Consider the following 19,777-nt stretch of genomic DNA (forward strand, 5'->3'; position numbering starts at 1 on the left):
TCAGTGCTTTTTAGCACACTCACCGATGTGTGTAACCACCTCATCTACTTCCAGAATACTTCCATCATCCCCCCAAAGAAATCCCATATCCACTCAGAGTCACTTCCCATTTTCCCCTCACCTCATTCATCCAACCACTAATATACTTTCTGTTTCTATGGATTTGCTAATTCCAGACATTTCACATAAATTCAGTCATACACTGTGTGGCCTTTTGTGTCTGACTTCCTTCACTTAGCATAATGTTTTCAAGGTTCGTCTCCTTTATAGCATGTGTCAGTATTGAGGCCATATTTTAGATAACAAGAAATCATTAGTTTTATACTTAAGAGAGAAAAAGTGAATATTTGTATTTCCTACTTGAGGAAATCTTGTCACGATGATAGTTATTGGAAACCTTACGTATCAGTTTAGTTTACAACACGGAATGTGTTTAAAATAGTGTCTTTGGTCTCGTGATGACAAAGGGAAGGAAGAACTGAAACGGTCAAAATCAGAGGGTTTTCACGCCTAACTCCTTGCTGGCCACAAGGATCTTTGGTAAATGTTGATACGCAGCTTCAATCTTCTAACTTTTGGTTGAGAGACAAGACTTAATACTGATTGAAAAATGGCTGGTGACTAGAGAGGGTGACAAAGGAGAATAACTAACTCCTCAAGGACCAAGGTCTACGACTTTATCACTAGGGAGAAGGCACTTACAGCTTGCTGGGAAGGGCTGGAAGGTCAGGGATGATCTCTTCATAGGGTTCCTCTTGGGCCAAGGTCTGAACACAGGAAGGCTCTTGCATTCTTCCTTCCCAGGCAGACTCGGCTTTCAGCAGCATTTCCTCAATAAACTCAGATGCGGCAACATCTACGGGTAACAATAAGGCGATCAGAGCCAGTGAGTGGGAACATCCCACAGAACTATTTACTTTCAAGAATTCTGATATGTAACATGCTAAAATTTATCAACACATGAAGCAAAACAAAAAACACTAAAAGTTTATGGTGGGAATAAAATGGCAGTGCCACCATTTTTAAAGACTGTTTTATGTTACATCAGTGGCATATTTAATTACATGACATAATATAAAATGACATAATAAAAAATATAAAATGACATAATATAAAAATAATATTCACTGCGTGGTCACAGGTAAAATGTGAAATCACTGAGAAGCTAAGCTTGAGAGAATTTAATGTCGTTTCATTCTCCGTGAAAGTCTTCCTTCATCCTGGTGAATGGGAATCAAAAGAGGAAAATAGGGGCTTCCCTGGTGGTGCAGTGGTTGAGAGTCCGCCTGCCGATGCAGGGGACACGGGTTCGTGCCCCGGTCCGGGAAGATCCCACATGCCGCGGAGCGGCTGGGCCCGTGAGCCATCGCCGCTGAGCCTGCGCGTCCGGAGCCTGTGCTCCGCAACGGGAGAGGCCACAACAGTGAGAGGCCCGCGTACCGCAAAAAAAAAAAAAAAAAAGAGGAAAATAGCTGTACCTTCCCAAGGACTGGGCTCTTATAAAACATGTAGTAGGCATTCTATAAGCATTCTACTAACTGGGTAGCCGTACAAATAACTACTCGGTTGTGTTTTTAAAACAGTGGGTCTGACCTCTCTCTGTGATCTGGGGGGATTTCTTTTTCAATCTGAAATAAAAATAATTATATTTCCTTACAAATTACATGTGAGCAGTGACATCTGAACATATTTGAGCAGCAATGCAGCTGTGCATTAATCAAATTACACTTACTAACAACTGAAACTGAAAATCAATACATCCTGAAGAAAAATCACATGAATAGCAACTAAGAACCTAATGGCTGTGGCTACTCCTTTCCAACCCCCACAACTAAACTGCGTGACCGCTTGTGTCCGTGAACTTCAGTTATGTGGCTTTGTGGGCTGAGTGAGGTAACTCAGCTACCACAAGACGGTACCGATGCCGGGATTTTATCATCATTGGCCTTAGATTAAATCATAGCTGTGTAATGAGTAGGAGACAGCTCAGCGTCTTCTTCTTGGGAGATTATTTCCATACCAAGTAACAGCTATACCTCAAGCTGCTTTTATCCCTCAGGTAATTTTTTGTGTGTCCATTTCAAATTCAAGACACGCAAAATAACAAGAACATAATATAGTATTACTCAGCCATAAAAGGGGTCATTTGTAGACACGTGGATGGACCTAGAGACTGTCATACAGAGTGAAATAAGTCAGAAAGAGAAAAACAATTATCGTATATTAACTCATATATGTGGAATCTGAAAAAATTGGTATAGAGGATCTCATTTACAAAGCAGAAATAGAGACACAAACGTAGAGAACAAGCGTAAGGATACCAAGGGGGAAGCGGTGGTGGGATGAACTGGGAGATTGGGATTGACATACATATACTATTGATACTCTGTATAAAACAGATAACTAATGAGAACCTACTGTATAGCACAGGGAACTCTACTCAGTGCTCTGTGGTGACCTAAATGGGAAGGAAATCCAAAAGAGAGGGGACATATGTATAGCTGATTCACTTTGCTGTACAGGAGAAACTAACACAACATAGTAAAGCGACTATATTCCAATAAAATTTTTTTAAAAATATATAGCAATGATGATGATTTTCATGTGCTCGGCCACAAGATGGGTGTCTAGTTGACTGCTTTCTGCACTGTCGTTTTATGTGGCTCCTTCTTCTTGTTGTTGGCATATCCTGCATCTACCTGAAACTAATCAACAAATGTTTACTGAGAGCCTACTGTGGTCCCATCACTGTGTCTCTCATGACCAACATGGCGCGGAGAACTGATTATACGGATGCTAGGCTTTGCGTGACCAACGTGGGCAAAATTGTCTAAGAGAGTCATCAGACACTAGGCCTGTGGCGGCCAGGACGGAATCCAGACCAGCCGTCAGGCCCGGGGCTCTGGGACTGTCATTGTCAATTGCCTTGAGTGTCTGTTTTGGTGAAATTGACACTAGACTTAAAAGGTCAAAGTGTGAGAGACAGAGTCCATGCAGTCCAGGGTCAATGATATATTCCATTCTCTGGGAAAAAAGCCAGAAATACGATCTGGAAAAATGTGATCTCCTGTTAGATCTAGAGTTAACAGAGGACGGGGTTTATATGTACAATAAAAATATTTTTGAAAAAAGGAGAAAGCTACAAATTTCTATGTACTCTTCCAATATTTACCATTCGGCAAGTTTTTGTAGATAATAGTAAGGTCACTGCCCTATTATTAATATTAGCGTGGTTCTAAAGTTTGAGACTATTAAGCCATCTTATAGTTTGTTAAATCTTCAATTTATTTTTAGCAAATAAGATCAATAAACATTAAGCAATGATACTTAATTCCAATAAAATAAGAAATAGAGCAAATCTCCCATTCTGTCTTAAACGGGAGGTTTATCGGGTAATTATACTCCCAGAAGCGCGTGAAATAAGAAATCTCAGGTGTGAAGTGCTTTCGGGTTAGTAGAGGTACGAAAACAAGAAGAATAAATATATTTAAGTTATTCAGATCAATTAATACCTTCAACATTTTTACATTATTTTGTTACTTAGGCAAGACTTTTCTCTTTGTTATTTAGAATTCTTATTTTTAATATACCCAAAGTAACCTACAGGTAGTAACACTGTTGTCAAGTTTTAAAAACTAGAAAATTAATGTAGTACCCACTTTTTAAAAGAGTGGTAGAAAGGACTCTAGAAAATTTCAAAAAGATATTGATTAAAAACTAAGTACCATTAAGATCTTCAAAGTTTTAAATTAGGTTGAGAATGTTAGTCTCTATCGCTTGCAGTATAGATATCAGCACAGAAAAAAATACTCTTACCGTTTAAAAATACCCTAATGAACAAGCATGTATTTGGTACGGTGAGAAGCTAGTTAAATAACAGAAAAAATATATTTTAAAGTAAGTGACACTGCAGGAATCACTGGACGGGAAATTTAAAGCCCAAAGAGCACATCACAATGAAGTCCCTATAAACTTAACTGCTCTCTGACAGATGTTTGTAACGTAGCAGTGCACAGGAGTCTGTGAATCATGCCTGAACTGGGTTGGGTTTCACAGAGCATCTCAGGAGAGGCTGACTCACTTCGGAGCTGTGTCAGTGATGGGTCAGCAACTTCAATATGATGGGAAGAAGACAGTAACTGCTCAGGGGTCCAGGATGCTCACAACCTACCTGAAGCCTTCTCCTCGTTGCAGTTCAATAGGTGTGGATTTGCCTGATGCATCAAAAGAAGTTTCACCAGGTTTGCCTGAAACATTAAAGGTAATTGAAATAGGAAAGATTATGCTGGATACTTAAGATTCACCAGTAAATAATCCAAAGTTGCTATCCTCCAGGGGCACTGGTGGAATGAGAATGCATTAGCATAACCTACTATGCTAAATGTTACTTACTCTCTCCATTTCCTGTTTTTTTTTTAATGACATTTAAACTGTTTTATCAATTAATGCATTCAAATAAAAAATTACTCATCAAGTGCGTTAAGTCGTTGAGGATTTGAAAAGGTTCACTTAACAGCTTTCACATTGATTTTAGGGCACCTAATGGGAGGAATCACATGTTACAATGTGTTTTGTTTTAATTTAACAATTCATGAAAGTCACACTTCTTGTTACTGCCCATCCATTACAGCATCATGGACAATATGAACCTAAGGTCCAATGGGCAATGAGAAAAACTTCATCTCAAGTTATAAGAATAAAGCAACTTGGTGAGAGATTAATATATTTTTTAAAGTTTATTATAAAATACATCATACCTACAAAGCATATGTATAAGGGATAGGTACCGTTGAAAGAGCAAATAATGAGATAGAGTCTAGTGCACCCAAGTTCTTTAAATGTCATTCATAGTACGTTTGTGTGTTCTTTTCCCAAATTATCCCTGTTCCTACTTCCCAGAGTTGACCACCGTCACGAATTTTATGTTAACCATTACTATGTTTTCTTTGTAAGCTTAGACCTTACTTAAGAAGTATCCCTAATCAACACATCGCTTTGGTTTCATCTGTTGGTCTCATTTAAAGAAATGAAATCCTGGTGTATATATTCTTCTGTGCTTTGCTTTCATGAATTAACATTGCATTTTTGAGGTGATGGGTTTAACCGAGCTCCATTTGTTTGTCTGACTGCACAGAACTGCATTGTACAAATACATCACAATTTATCCACCTTCCTCTCAGTGGACATTCAAGCCATTGCAACCATTTACCTATATTTAAGAATAATGTTGCTATAAATATTCTAGTTTATATCTCTTAGTGTACACGTTCAAGAATTTCTTCAGGATAAATGTAGTTAGGACTGAAATTGCTGGCATAAAGGTCTGGTCATGTACAAGTGATGAGATACCTCCCATTTTTTTTTCAAAGAGTTCAAGTTTACACTCCCACTGCCAACCAGAGTTCCTTTTGTTCCACATTCTATTTAATAATTTTATGACCAGCTATTTACATATTGCTAGATTCACATCCTCCCTAACACTTGATATTGTCATTTAAAAAAACTGAGCTACTATACTGGGAAAGAAGTAGTAGCCCAGTATAGTTTAACTTGCATTTCCCTGCTGACAATGACATTGAACACCCCCTCGTATACTTTATTTCCATTCTTATATTTTCTTTTGTGAAATATCTATTCAAGGTTTCTTTGCCCATTTATTACTGAAGTGTTTTTCTTTGAATTATTGATCTATATGTTCTAGATATATCTTTCAGATATATGCATTACCAATAATTCCTCCCATTCTATGGCTTGCCTATTCATCTTTTTAAAAATGTCTTTTGATGAACAGGATTTTTAAAATTTGTTTTACTTCTGTTTATGCATAACTTTCATATATATATATTTTTTTCTTTAGCTGTTAGTGCTTTTTAGGTTCAAATAACTCTTTGCCTACTCAAAGGCCATGATAATATCATAATACATTTCCTTCTAAAAACTTTATAATTTGAACTTTTACGTCTATGGTCCATCTCAAGTGAATTTTTGTAAAGGGCACCTAAAGGCTTAAGGTTAATTTGGGTCCAGCACCCTTTGTTTCTCAGCAGTATTTGTCAAAAAGACTATTTTTTCTGATTGCACTGCTTTTGAGGCAGTCTTGAAATAAGTAAAAAAAACTTGTATTCTTTAAAAAAGTATCTAATGTTTTTTTCAAGATAATTTTGTCTATATAGGTCCTCTGCATTTCCATATAAACCTCAGAATGAATTTTCAATTTCTGTAAGAAAGGCTGTAGTATTTTGACTGGGATTGCGTGAAGTAAACAGATGCTAGATTAGCTTTACACGGCTGCCATAAAACATTACCACAAACTTAGCAGTTTAAACAATAAATAATAACTATCTCACACTTCTGCGGGTCAGAGGTCTGACGCCGGTCTCACTGGGTTCGAACCAGGGCGTTGGCAGCACTGTTTCCTTCCGGCCCCAAGGGAGCATCTGTGTCCTGACTCTTCCAGCTTCCAGAGGCGCCCACATTCCCTGGCTGGGGGCCCCTTCTTCATCCCCAGACCAGCAGTGTCGCACCTCTCCGACCATTTCCATTGTCGCATTTCCCACCAACCCTCGGCCAGGAACGGGTCTCTGCTCTTAGGGGCTCAGTGATCACAGTGGGCCCACCTGGAGATCCCTTCCCACGTCCAGACCTTTAGCTTAGCCACAGCTGCAAAGTTCTGCCTTGTCAGGTAACACATTGACGGGTTCTGGCGATCAGGGTGTGGGCAGCTTTGGGGGCCACTATTCTGCCTTCCATAGGTACTATTCTCAGCAAAACAAAACCCACTGGCGTCCCGGGGGGAAAATTAGATGGAATCTAGGGGATAAGATAACGTCTAACCTCTTCTTCTGTACGTAGTCTAGCTTCACTGGCTCACAGGGAGCCGCGGGCAGAAGCCTCGCACCCAGCCCTTCAGACCAGAGTTCCTGGGGCCAAATGGCTGCACCCAGGACACCTCAGCTCTGAGGGCCGTGCGCAGAAGCACCGCCCACCACATCTTGTCCAAGATGGTGGTGGCGGGCCATGTGCAAAAATCTGCACCCGGCACTGGAGCTCTGAGCAACAAATGCACCTGTGCTACCCGCCCCGGCACAGAACTCCAACCCCTCCCACTGAGCGATCCCTATAACCAGCCACACCCACACCTCTCTGTTCTCCGATCAAAGAATAAAGCTTCCCCACAGAGAACCATATTCCATATCCTGTAATAAACCACAACGGAAAAGAATATGAAAAAGAATATATAGATATACAACTGAATCACTTTGCTGTACAGCAGAAATTAACACAACACTGTAAATCACTATACCTCAATAAAATTTTTAAAAAAGAATAAAGCTTCCCTGTGCTTCCGAACCCAACTCGGTCCTGTTCTATTGGTGTCAGCAGGCCAGGCAGGAGGACCCTTGTTGGGGCCCAACTTGAAAGGGTCGGTAACAAGATCTTAATAATAGTCACTGTCTCAACACGTGAATGTGGCTTGCCACCTCATTTATTTAGGTCTTCTTCACTTTTAAATTATATTGTTTATATTTATATAATACTGTTGTATAGTTTCCAGTGTAGAAATCTTACATATCTTACGTAAAAACTATCCCTATATATTTTATGTTTTCAGTGTGATTTTTCTTTTTAATTTTGGAGATTCCTTTGGAATTTTTATTTTCTCTTTTCCTAAGTTTGTCTTTCCATTTCTCGGTTTATTATATTGACTAGAAGGGGACTGGCTTTTCTGATCTGTGGCTTTGTTGTTTCTGTGACGTTTGTCAGTTATTCTCCACCCATGCAAGCACTCTGCTCAGACACTCCAAAGTATCTCCCCACCCATCAATCACTGCTCTCGTTAGTATTCTCATTGTAAAATTAATTAGATTTTAACCAGTTTGTGCCATTGCCAGCTTTCCCGCAAGTCCACTGCAAATCAGTGTTTGGTTTTACAGCACACAAAATATATCAATAACACTTAAATCATGTTACAGCAGACTGCTTATATTTAGGGTTTATTTTTATTTCCAAATATATACAGTTTACTAAAGACACAGATGTTCTCTCGAAATCTGAGAGACAGAATATATAGAGCAGGGTCCCAGGACATCAAAATGGGTATAGAAAAGAGTTTTGTTTTGTATCAAAAATTTGAGAGATTTGCTTGCTTTTCAACCATAGGAAAGGAAGGGAAGAAGGGAGGAAAGGATGGAGGGAGGGAAGAAGGAAAAGAAAAAAGCAGGAAGGAGGGAGGGAAAAAGCAAGGAAAGGAAGGATGAAGGGAAGAAGAAAAGCAGAAAGAAAAGAAAACATGCGAAGCCAAGAATTATGTAAGATTGCCCTTGTTTTTCACAATTTTTAAAAAGAAACAGCAGTACCTAAAAGCTTTCATTTTCTGACAAAAATGTCCGACTGTAGGAGAATCTAACAATTACTTTGCATTTCTAAATTTAATCCACTCTACAGAACTCCAAAGAGAAACTTGGGCTATCTCTCTACAAATCACCTCTCTCCACAGCTTCCCCTGTAACTGCAGAAAGCATTGGAGTGGTCAAAGCAAATGGTTTCCTACATGAAAATCTATGACCACAAAAGGACTTCCATTTTATTTGGGGCCTGTAAAAACAAACATTCATGTGTGGAATGAAGAAGATTCTCTCACTTGGGGAATTCCATTTTTCTTCAAGTCAGTATTTCCCACGTGCTTCCTGTTAGAAATCAGTGAGGCGCGCCGCGGAACTAAATTAAGCAGGGCAGTACTGATTTCAATTTCAGCGTAGTCTGCAACGTTTGTTTTAACCTCAGGTAAGATCTTTAGGTAAATTACTTCAGTGTGAGTAGGTAAAGTGTGAACCCAACAAAGATTCATCTCCACTATTACAAGAACTTTATAATCACCAAAACTATCAGAGGGTAAGGTGGCTGACTTGTGTGTGTGTGTGTGTGTGTGTGTGTGTGTGAGAGATTCGGTGTCTCTGTGTGTGTCAAAGGAGGCCCTGCGTGGCTGATAGAAAATATATTTAAGCTGAAATTTAAACTCACACAAATTACTGGCTATGGACTTTGCTCATTCTTTGGACAACTGTATTTCGGTTTGGATAAATTCAGCAAAATTAATTCCTTGATGGTCATTTAAATTACTTCTTTAAAAAGTAAAAAAAAGAAAAACTGAGCATTCAGAGATAGTCGAATTCCTAGTTCAGAAACTAAAAGAGATTGTTTCACTTAATAAAGAGAAATTATGTTAAACGTCTTTGGGAATTCAGAATTTGCATATCCTACACTCATTGGTTCATACTCTACATCAAAATAGGTAAACGCCTCTAACTCAGAGCCATCTGGAAAATTTTAGATCTAAAATATAAAAAGATTCCTCTGATGAATTCTTAGACTATTAAAGATGGTGCTGCCCATCCTGTTTTGCCCTTCATTGAACTCCCCCTCCACCGTGCGTGATCTCTGAGTCACCTATCACAAATCTCTATGTCCAGCCCCCCGCCGCAACGCCCTGCTCATGCCCAGGTACTCCTGGATATCTCCTTGAGGATTTCTCCTGTTGGCCCACCAGTCTCGAGGTGTGTGCTCACCCACCGTCTCTTCACACACGTGTTCAGTGATGCACTGAGACAGACAAGCATCTGCTAAACCAGGACATTCGCTGACTCTCTCATGAATAAGTAGTAACTGAGTGCTCTGTGGCAGCCCCGTGCAGGTAAAGAAATAGACATTGTACCTGCACTCAGTTCTCACAAACTAGAGGGTCAATATGAACAAATATAAGAGATAATTCCAGCGTGTGATAAGTGATGTGGTATGGGGGATACAGGTGCTACGTAGGGTGCATGACGGGGGCATCACACTGGGATCCAGGAAGGTAGAAAAGACAGCCAGTGAACTGACAACTCAGGGGAGTCCTGCAGGGCAGGGAAGATTTAACCACTCAACAATTTCAAGAAAAGCAAAGAACATGAAAAGGATGTACATGGTGGCATATTCCAGAAATCGAAAGAAGTTCAGTATAGCCATATCCTCCAACCTGGTGGGGGGAATAGGAGAAAAACAGCGGTAGAATTAAGCAGAATTCCTGGCCCATGGGGACTCTTGTGTGATGGAGTAGGTATTTTATATCAGCAGCAATGGAAAGGATGGTGGATCGAATGGTTCTATTATATTGGCATTTAGAAAGCTCGCTGTAGCCACGTTGTTGAGAGTGGAGTGGAGGAGGGGGAGAGGACTCTACTAGGAGGCTGACGAGCTGATCCAGAGGCAGAGATGCTGATGGCTCTGGGTGAAGGCAGAGGCAGTGAGGATGTACAGATTAATCGGTTGTGGTTATAACTCATACAGCTCAAAGCTATTCACTAGGGAGGAGTTTGTGGGCTCAGTGGCTTCTTAGTTATGGGAGAGGCAGGAAAACGATAATGCCCAGGTTTGTGACGAGTAAATGGTGACACACAGAAGGGACAACAGACTGGGGAAAAGAAGATGATAATTCCCTTTGTACACAAGTTGGGTCTGAGGGCAGACTGATAGAGATTACCCACCAGGCAGTGGTCCTCATGGGCCGGGAACTTGAGAGAAAAACAAGAAAGGGCTTTGGGGGCTGTGATCATGTAGAGCATTTGAAGTTGCAGGTGTGAGATTCCCTAAAGACATGTAAACATTGAGAAGAGAGGGAACCTAGGATCCAGCACTGAGTTTATCAATATCTAATGCTCAGCGGGGTACCAGAGGGTGTTTTTTGTTTTTCTCAATGGAAAAAGACATATCTAAAGAATAAAAACTCTGAATACATCTCAATTCTTAGGTACTTGGGTAAAATGTATTTAAGAATACAACCGGCTCCTTTGAACATCAAGATATGCAGGTTGTGTGATTCAAGATACCTTTGAAGGGAAGGAGATTTAGATTTTAGCATTTGTACAATTATTTACTTATCTCTTGTGGTAGCATTGCCAATCCTATTACAAACACTAAAAATATGTACAAGGCTAGAATAGAATTTTATTTTATGTACAACTCATAAAAAATTGTAAAATCAAAGGACTTACTGCTCACATTGCTTATTCAGTTCCTAGTTTTAAACGAGAACAGGCATCTCTTTTTTTCTCACTGGAGAAGTTAATATATTTATAAAGGCAAGTTTTAAAATATGTATGCATGTCAGTTATAAATCCCCGTATACATGTCAGGTATAAATACTGTTATAAATTATGGACTGCCTTCTCCAAAAGGCATTTATACTTGTAAGATATATATAAGAAACTGAAGTTGTGATGAAGGTCTGTAAAAATGCCATTAGTCTCTCTAAAATGTTAGCATTTCTAAAGTTTTTTTCCCTGAACGGAGGTATATTTATTTACAGTAAATTTCTTTAGAGAAGTATAAATCTCCCATGCCTATAAATTGATATCCAAATAATACCTCTTTCTAAAATATCATTTCCAAAATGAATATGAAATGGTATTTTTATGGGTGAACAATTTTTAAAAACAATTCAAGACATCATATGGTATTTTCTGGACAAAATAATCAAGATACAGTTTACTCAAAATCCTCTATTAACAGAAATCTCTCATTGTTTTTTGAGTCTAAATCGAGGAAGAGTATTCTGGTTTTGGTGTCATGTATTCTAATGGAAAAGCCCCACTCCATCTTTCAGTGTTAAAGCTTTGCTTCTAGTTCTTGGCTGATGGATTTGTCCATTCAAGCCCTTCCGCTGCTCTGCTGGACACCAAGAAAGCATGCTGGGCAACGCAGGTAAAGTCTCTGCTGTGTTGGAGCTTACGTTCTGGTGGAGACCCCATCTGAGTAGGTTTAATGGAGCAAAATGGAAAAGACATATGATCTTCAGACCCTCTCCTTGGCACTAAAATGTTGAAGGATTTAGAAAATAATTAATGGCAAGTTATTTTCTAGAGAAGCAGAGGGTAAAGGTGAGATTGTTTTTTAAATCTGCCTTATGTGTACACTATCATTGGCCATTTCTGGAAAACTGTGTGTTGGACATCTGTCTGTGAATCTAGCAGCTGGATCAACTGACCTGGACACATGGGCACAGACAGTCTGATGCATTTACCTTCATCATTCTCACCAACCTTCCAAGCTATGTAAAAATCCCTCTTTTAACAGAAGTTGATGGTTCTCAGTGATTGAAGACCCTGGGGCCAGGCTCCAGGGAGGAAGAATCAGCAAGGCTGGTTAGGCTCCTACAGCCAGCGAGGGGTGGCTGGTGCTAGAGCCAGTGCCGGGCCATGGAAATCCTCAGAGCAAAGCTGGTCGAATCCCCGAGATGCGCAGAATGACCTATGGTGTGTATGTGTACGTGGGAGGGGTGTCTGGGAAATAGAAGACAAAATAGGAACCCCCCTAAAATTATGTTTTTTAAAAGTTGGGGTCAGATACTGTGCAGCTGGTTTTGAAAAAATGCAGCAATTGGGAAGTGTTTCTTCATTAATTTACCATTAATCATTAATAAATAGTAAGCGTTGGAAATGTAGCTGGTACACTGGGAATACGGTAATAAAAACATTCACCTTAATTGCTCTGCATTTTACAAAGTCAATGCAGCTTTTGAATCATATTTCCCATATAAGTTCATGACTATGTTTCTCTAGGCCGAAAACATAGTTTCAGAAAACCCAAAGTTTGGGAAATTTTTGGAATGTGACAGGTAATGGCATGGAACACCGATATCCTCTACCTTATCCATCATTGATTCTTCTATCTTATGGCTTTTGTGTGACAAAAGTTCCAGGAAGCTTTATGAAGGAAGCAGCAGTTGTATTGGGCTTATGTGCCTTACATCAAGTTTTACAGGTCTTTCATAAATAAGTAATTTTTGTAAACAGAAGCAGTCGTTTTAAAACACACCAGCTTAGATTGATTTCTTACTGGTCCTCTCTGCTAATTATAATAAACCCTGGAAATAACAAGCAACCCAAGAAGAACTCTGAAAAGTCCAAGGAGAAAGGTGACTCAGGACCCATAGAAGGGAGAAATCATGGACGGGCAGGGTAGCCTACGTCCTTACACCCAATAGAAGAAGGCAACCCTGGACCCAGTGTTTCCCAGCCCAACCCAGCGACAGAAGGGGGCCCAGGTAGAGGCATCCCTCCCCCTTTTAAACCATGTCTCCCTGACAATATCAGGTGAACACAGCACCAGGACCCTGCTAACACTAAGTGCAAGAGCAGGCACTCTTTTTCCACTGAGACCGAGATGCCCCTCTCCAAAGAGAGATAAGGGTGGCTGGGGAGGGGATGGCACCTGCAAGTGGGGGGGGGGCATACTCCAGAGGCCTCCAGCCCTGAAAGTCTTTTGTCCCCGTGGAGATTCTCCTACCCCACCCAGAGACATGGGGTAGCCTGGCCTGAGGAAACGCCTTCTACCCCTTTGGGGAGGCCAGAAAAAACCAGTAGGAACTCCAGGGGCACCAGATAAACCAATCATACCAAAATAATACCTGGAAGGGTCTGAAAATTACACTGTCATTGGATCCACCTCCCACTCAGGTAGACTGGAACCTGAACGCTAAACCTAATCAGGGTGACTGCCTGCTAAAATAGAAGATGTATATAGGACCAAGATTCTCCTAGCAAAACAGCCAAAACGTCCAAGAAGCAATTAAAAATCACTTATCATGGTCATACCAAAACCAGAAAATCATAATTTGACTAAGACAATTAACTGACACCAAGAGCAGGATGAATCATGCTGGAATTATTTCATGACGATTTTAAAGCAGCCATCATAAGAATGCTTTAACAAGCAATTATAAATTCTCTTGAAACAAAGGATAAAACAGAACACCTCGTCAAAGACACAGAAGTTATAAGACAGAACTAAATGGAAATCACAGAACTGAAAAATACAACAGCAAATAAAATGCATCAACTCATACCAAATATTTCATTTGACCTGCAGTTAAATAAAACAAAAACCATACACTGGGTCCTGAAAAAAACCATTTAAATGTCTGGTAACAGAAAGTGACATATTTAGTCCAAGGCATGTTTTTAAAACATTTTTGTTAAATCTAGTCCTATTTCCCCTGAGTTGATTCTCTTATGAAAGTGGTTAAAGGGAAACAATTAGCTCCTCTTTGCAATGATACCTGGTCCAAAATCTAAAAGCCCAGTCAGTCAAGGTGAAAAATTGGTTAAAATGATTCATTCAAGTTTAGTAGTGTTCTGCTACATTTTACCACCTTCAGATTTAGCTCCTTCCAGAAGCAATCTCTGACTACAATGGGCACATTTTGATAATTTACTGATTACCACCTCGTCAGCACAGGCCAGTAAGCTGTGTTCAAGGAAAGAGTACTTGCTTCTATGTTCACGTCTCTATTTTCTACAAATGACAAAACTTCTCACCCAGTGTATCCCGGGATGCTGCTGTGCTAGCATGGATTACTAATGTCCTGATGGTGTACTTCTGATGCCCCGATACTCCTGTGATCCTAGTGAGACCTGGGAAACCTGGACTCCTGAGGCCAATGATTTCAGCTACATCCAGCCTTATCTCATTGACCCAACCATTCACTTATGCACCCACTCACTTGCTAGAAGCACAGATTTGGAGTTGTCAGTAGCCTGATAAAAATATTTACTGAATGAATGAATCTTTTTCCTACAGGAAACGTCATCAGAGCAAACAATGTTCTTATTAGTTTGGAAGACCTTCCCAAGCGACATGCTTTTCCTACGACGCTTGACATGCAAATGTCCTCAATTTATTCAACGGTTGCATGACTCAAATTGTATGATGGATATTTTGCACACTGGTTAGTATCTAAGGGATTTAACTTACTATAAATTCTGTGAGCGAGATTTTTACCACAAGCTAATGTTCGGACATCAACAAGTTTAGCTTAAATCTCCGTATATATGTAACCCGAGTTATATTTTCTACTGTTACCACTAAGACTTTCTCTAACATAACATATTATGTATTTTTTGTAAATCAATTGTAACATTAATAAATTATTATGAACACCGCTGGATCACATTCACCCATATAAATTATTTAGAAGTTAAAGTTTGCTTCTTCTTCATGGTATATTAGTATCTAGTGAGAAATTAGTTTGTGCAGTAGTAACTCAAGATATATTAGCTACAGCCAAGCATCAATTCAGAGAAAGAACTCTGCTACCCATCCTTCACTCATTAAAATGAAATATAATTTATAGAGAAAAATAAAATATAAAATGTAATTTTGCTTTACATCTACTAACTCTAGAAAACAAACACAATTACCCTAGACTCATGAAACTGTACGCTGATAAGAACTATATAATATTAAGAAAATAGTATTAAGTCCATTCTATAAAGAATGTTTCTAAGTTTTGATTATTTCTCCAATGATTCTGACTACAACACGCAGAGTTCTGAGGAATGTAGGCTATGAATGTGTCCTTCTAAAAGTAAATGCTTTCTTTCAACCACAAACATATTTGTTTAGTAAGACGATTCCATTAAAAGTCAAGTTACATAATGTTAGTACATAATCTGAAAACAAAACAACACAAAATATGAAATGATGCATTGATCATAAAATAATTCTTTAAAAATAACCCAGAACGTTATTTTACCTGGCCGTACTTTGCTGCCAAGTGGAGTGGGGTCCAGTACTGATTATCTGCTACATTGAGATCCCCGCCATGTTCCAGGAGAAGACATACCACTTCCTTGTAGCCACTTGCACATGCCATATGCAACTGCAACGAAGAGATATTTTGTCATTTAACTTAAAAAAGCAGGGACAGCAATGTAGTTTATTCAGCGGTTGAAAGACACGCATTTAATAAAGTATCGGATCTAAAACACAGAGACCTTTTTAAAAAGAACACATATGTAATTTTATTGGGTACGAGTGGATGTCATCATTCTTTGAAAAAAGGGTTATAGGTTAATTATGTATTATTTTCCTTCTGACCCTGACAATGTGTACTTTTCCATGTAATTCCTACTTCCCTCTCCAGTGCCCCTTTCTACTATAATCTGAATACTTGTAAATACAAAATATAATATCTCAGTAATTTACCACTTCTTGCCCCAAAGTCACACATGTACTGACTAGCTCTAAAATTCCAACCCTGTATTTGGTGTTACAGGAGGGGGACTCAAAGATATAAATGACCACAGGAAATGTGATCATTGCCATGGCTACATACATGTAAAAGGGACAGGAGGGGCTTCCCTGGTGGCGCAGTGGTTGAGAGTCCGCCTGCCGATGCAGGGGACGCGGGTTCGTGCCCTAGTCCCGGAAGATCCCACATGCCGCGGAGCGGCTGGGCCTGTGAGCCATGGCCGCTGAGCCTGCGCGTCCGGAGCCTGTGCTCCGCAACGGGAGAGGCCGCAACAGTGAGAGGCCCCCGTACCGCAAAAAAAAAAAAAAAAAGGGACAGGAGCAGTAGAAAGGATGAATTAATGCCAGCAAGCTTTAAAATGATTATGTAGCTATCATTTTAATATTCTCCCAGTTGAGTTTCTCAATGCAAACTGAAGCTTAGAAATGAAGCCTCAGGAACTACCATGATGAGATCAGGGTTTGGAGGAATTTTTCAAATTTTCCTATGGGGGAATTCCTGTTTCTTGGCAACAGGTTTTACTTGTAAGTAAATTATCATCATCTGCAATTTAAACTAGGTTATTAAGTAACTACATGGTGGAATTTGTAATCATAATAATTAAGAAGAGGAATCTATAAGGAAAGGAAAATGAGGAACTAATTTAAAAGTAGTAAAAACAACAAATTCTAGGTTTTGTAGCATGGAATCTTATAGCTCGACTCCTTGCCATTTTTATTACAAAGACAAGATTACAATAAAGTCAAAAGGGCTTACTCAATATTAATTTTGATAAAATTCAGAAAAAAGTTTGCTTTTCTATCTTTGGACTTAATTATGCTCTTCAATCTACAGTGACATTTATATATTTATGTTTTGTATGTACTTTCAACTACATTAGAACAACAAATAATTCAATCTAACTTAAGGTATAAACATTAAGAGATTGCCACACTTGGTTACACACAGAATTCATCTCATTAACATTCCAGCAAACCATCCCTAGAATGATATATCCACAGCTATTTTAGAGAAATATGATTTTACATACTTTCCTAAAGAACTCACCTTTCTCCTGCTTCTAAATTTATTTCATATTATTTGAATAATCAGTCAGTGACTGGCAAGTTACCCTGCTATATGCACTAACATCTGGATTTCAGATGTTCACTTGTAGCATAAGCCTGCATGAAGAATGGGTCCACTAGTTGGTTAGCGCCTCATACTAAGATGCGAAGTGCGTAGGATCAACCCCTTCGTGAGTAGGTTTGTTTTCCATGTGGCAAAACTCCGGTTCCACCATTCAGAACTTAGCCCAACTCTCACCCAAGTCATCCCCTGAGCTACTCGCGAGGTAAAGACTAAAAGGAAAACCATCTTGCCTAACTGAGCAGCAAAGCAATACAAAGCAGGGGCTACCAGTGACATCTAGGGCAGCAGGCACATTTAATCCTCGGTTACCTCAGAATAAAAGCAAAACACCTAACTTTTTTTTTAAGTATGGTTGATTTACAATGTCGTGTTAGTTTCAGGTATACAGAAGTGATTCAGTTTTATTATATATATATATATATATATATATATATATTCTTTTTCAGATCCTTTTCCCTTATAGGTTATTACAAAATACTGAATATAGTTCCCTGTGCTATACAGTAGGTCTTTGTTGTTTGTCTATTTTATATAGAGCGGTGTATATATGTTAATCCAAAACTCCTAATTTACCCCTCCCCCTCTTTCTCCTTTTGGTAATTAAGTTTGTTTTCTATGTCTATGGGTCTATGTCTGTTTTGTATTTAAGTTCATTTGTATCATTTATCATACGGCATATGTGTGGAATCTAAAAAAAAGGCACCAACTTTGAGTCACTCCACTTCATCGCAAGAGATAACAGAATATTTAAAAATCATCCTAGTAACATACCAGGAGTTTAGAGCCATTACTTTGATTCTACTGGCAATCAAGTTCTGTATCCTTAAGTCACTAGACCTATGGGTGGGTACCGTTTCTCATCATGGAAGTTCGACTTCAAGTTAAAAATTTTTAACTTAAAAGTGTCTATTTTCTGGGCTTCCCTGGTGACGCAGTGGTTGAGAGTCCGCCTGCCGATGCAGGGGACACGGGTTCGTGCCCCGGTCCGGGAGGATCCCACGTGCCGCGGAGCGGCTGGGCCCGTGAACCATGGCCGCTAAGCCTGCGCGTCCGGAGCCTGTGCTCCGCAATGGGAGAGGCCACAGCAGTGAGAGGCCCGCGTACCGCAAAAAAGAAAATAAGTGTCTATTTTCTGAAATGGAATTTATAGTCCTGCCTTGTCCTGACCATGGCTGGCCGGTATCGGTGCCAAAATGTGTAAGTGTTGATCACATGACATCTTAGAATACCCCTCTCCTGCTATGAGAACCACAGAGGCAGTGGTTGTTCCCGTAGAGAATTAGCAACAGCTTTTTGGAAGCACAGTCCTCATGGAAAGTTATCGCAAGCTGGAAATCACCTACCCAGTTACAACACAGAACAGGACGTTAAAGTGGTTTCACAAACGTCCTGCATAAAAGTTCTAAATTATTTCTTCTCTTCAGAACAACCTATGGGACAGTCACCATCCCAATTTTGCAGCTGGAGAAGTTGTAGATTAGATCACTGAGGTAACTGACCCAGGGAAGCAGGGCCACCGTGGGCTGAAGCCACGTTCCTCTGCATGCCCAGCACTCACATTTTGAAATAGCAAAGGCGAGTGGACATCCAAGTTGGCCGGGCTACAAGGCTAACGCTGCAGTGTGAATGCTCCTAACAAACCTTGCATTCACTCCACAATTTATTTGTTTAAACATGCAAATGTTCTTCCTGCAAACCTCCCCTGCCTCACATACCAATTCGGTATTATAATGTTCGTCTCTAGAACACGTGCACAATTTACACACTTGCTTGCTTCCCCTGGCACACCAGCGAGGTTGGCATGGCTGTGTGTGTGAAGCGTGGCTTATCACCACCTCGCATACTAATGATGCGAAGCTCATAGGATCGACCCCTTTATGAACAGATTTGTTTCCATGTAGCAAAACTCCAGTTCCACCATTTAGAACATAGCGCCACTCTCACCCGGTCATCTCCTCAGCTGCTTATGAGGCGAAGACTTAAAGGAAAACCATCTTGGCTTGCTTAGCAGCAAAGCTAGCCACAGCAGGAGCTACCAGTGACATCTAGGGCGACCGGCACATTTAATCCTAGGTCATCTCAGAACAAAAGCCAAACACCTAACTTTGAGTCATTCCACTTCATCACAACAGAAGATTTTAAAATCATCCTAATAAAAAACCAGTGAGGCCTGACTTCATGCAAGTTGGAAGTTTTCATTATTATATATGTCCAGACACTCTAATCTCTAAATCGAGGCTATGTACGGTGACAGAAAGTAACCACAAAAGCTTTATTCCCTAGATGTGACCAGAAACCTGATGACACTGGCTAAGTCTTCTTCCAGAAGTAAGGATGAAACAGGGCTACCGAAATTTAAAAAAAGGAAACAAAAATAAAATTGCTTGATATTTTGCACTTCATGGATAATTAATTATTTTCCAACAAACCAAGTAAATATGGCTCAAGGCCAGATGTGATATATCAAATTCTGTGACAAAACAGGAAAGAACCAGCTTCTTGATAACATATATACTAGTTATCAGTGCTTTCAAGGAGTATTTATGAACCCGAACTCAGGAACTCCTTTTCATATGC

At 39.7% G+C, this 19,777-nt stretch overlaps 1 protein-coding gene across 1 annotated transcript in view; it reads right to left on the reverse strand.

The window, feature by feature from the left end:
• The window catches only part of MYO16 (myosin XVI), a 401,807-nt gene that overhangs the window by 291,669 nt on the left and 90,361 nt on the right, over window positions 1-19,777 (reverse strand). Inside the window, exons 6-8 of the mRNA XM_022576783.3 lie at window positions 15,572-15,697; window positions 4,172-4,247; window positions 703-856 (exon numbers count right to left, since the gene is read on the reverse strand). Of these exons, the coding sequence (XP_022432491.1) occupies window positions 703-856; window positions 4,172-4,247; window positions 15,572-15,697 (356 nt within the window). The remainder of the gene's footprint in view (window positions 1-702; window positions 857-4,171; window positions 4,248-15,571; window positions 15,698-19,777) is intronic.

This window comes from Delphinapterus leucas, chromosome 18 (genome assembly GCF_059928025.1).
Source record: "Delphinapterus leucas isolate spDelLeu-1000000601 "Yukka" chromosome 18, BTC_Dleu_Yukka2, whole genome shotgun sequence".
Classification (NCBI taxonomy): Eukaryota; Metazoa; Chordata; class Mammalia; order Artiodactyla; family Monodontidae; genus Delphinapterus; species Delphinapterus leucas.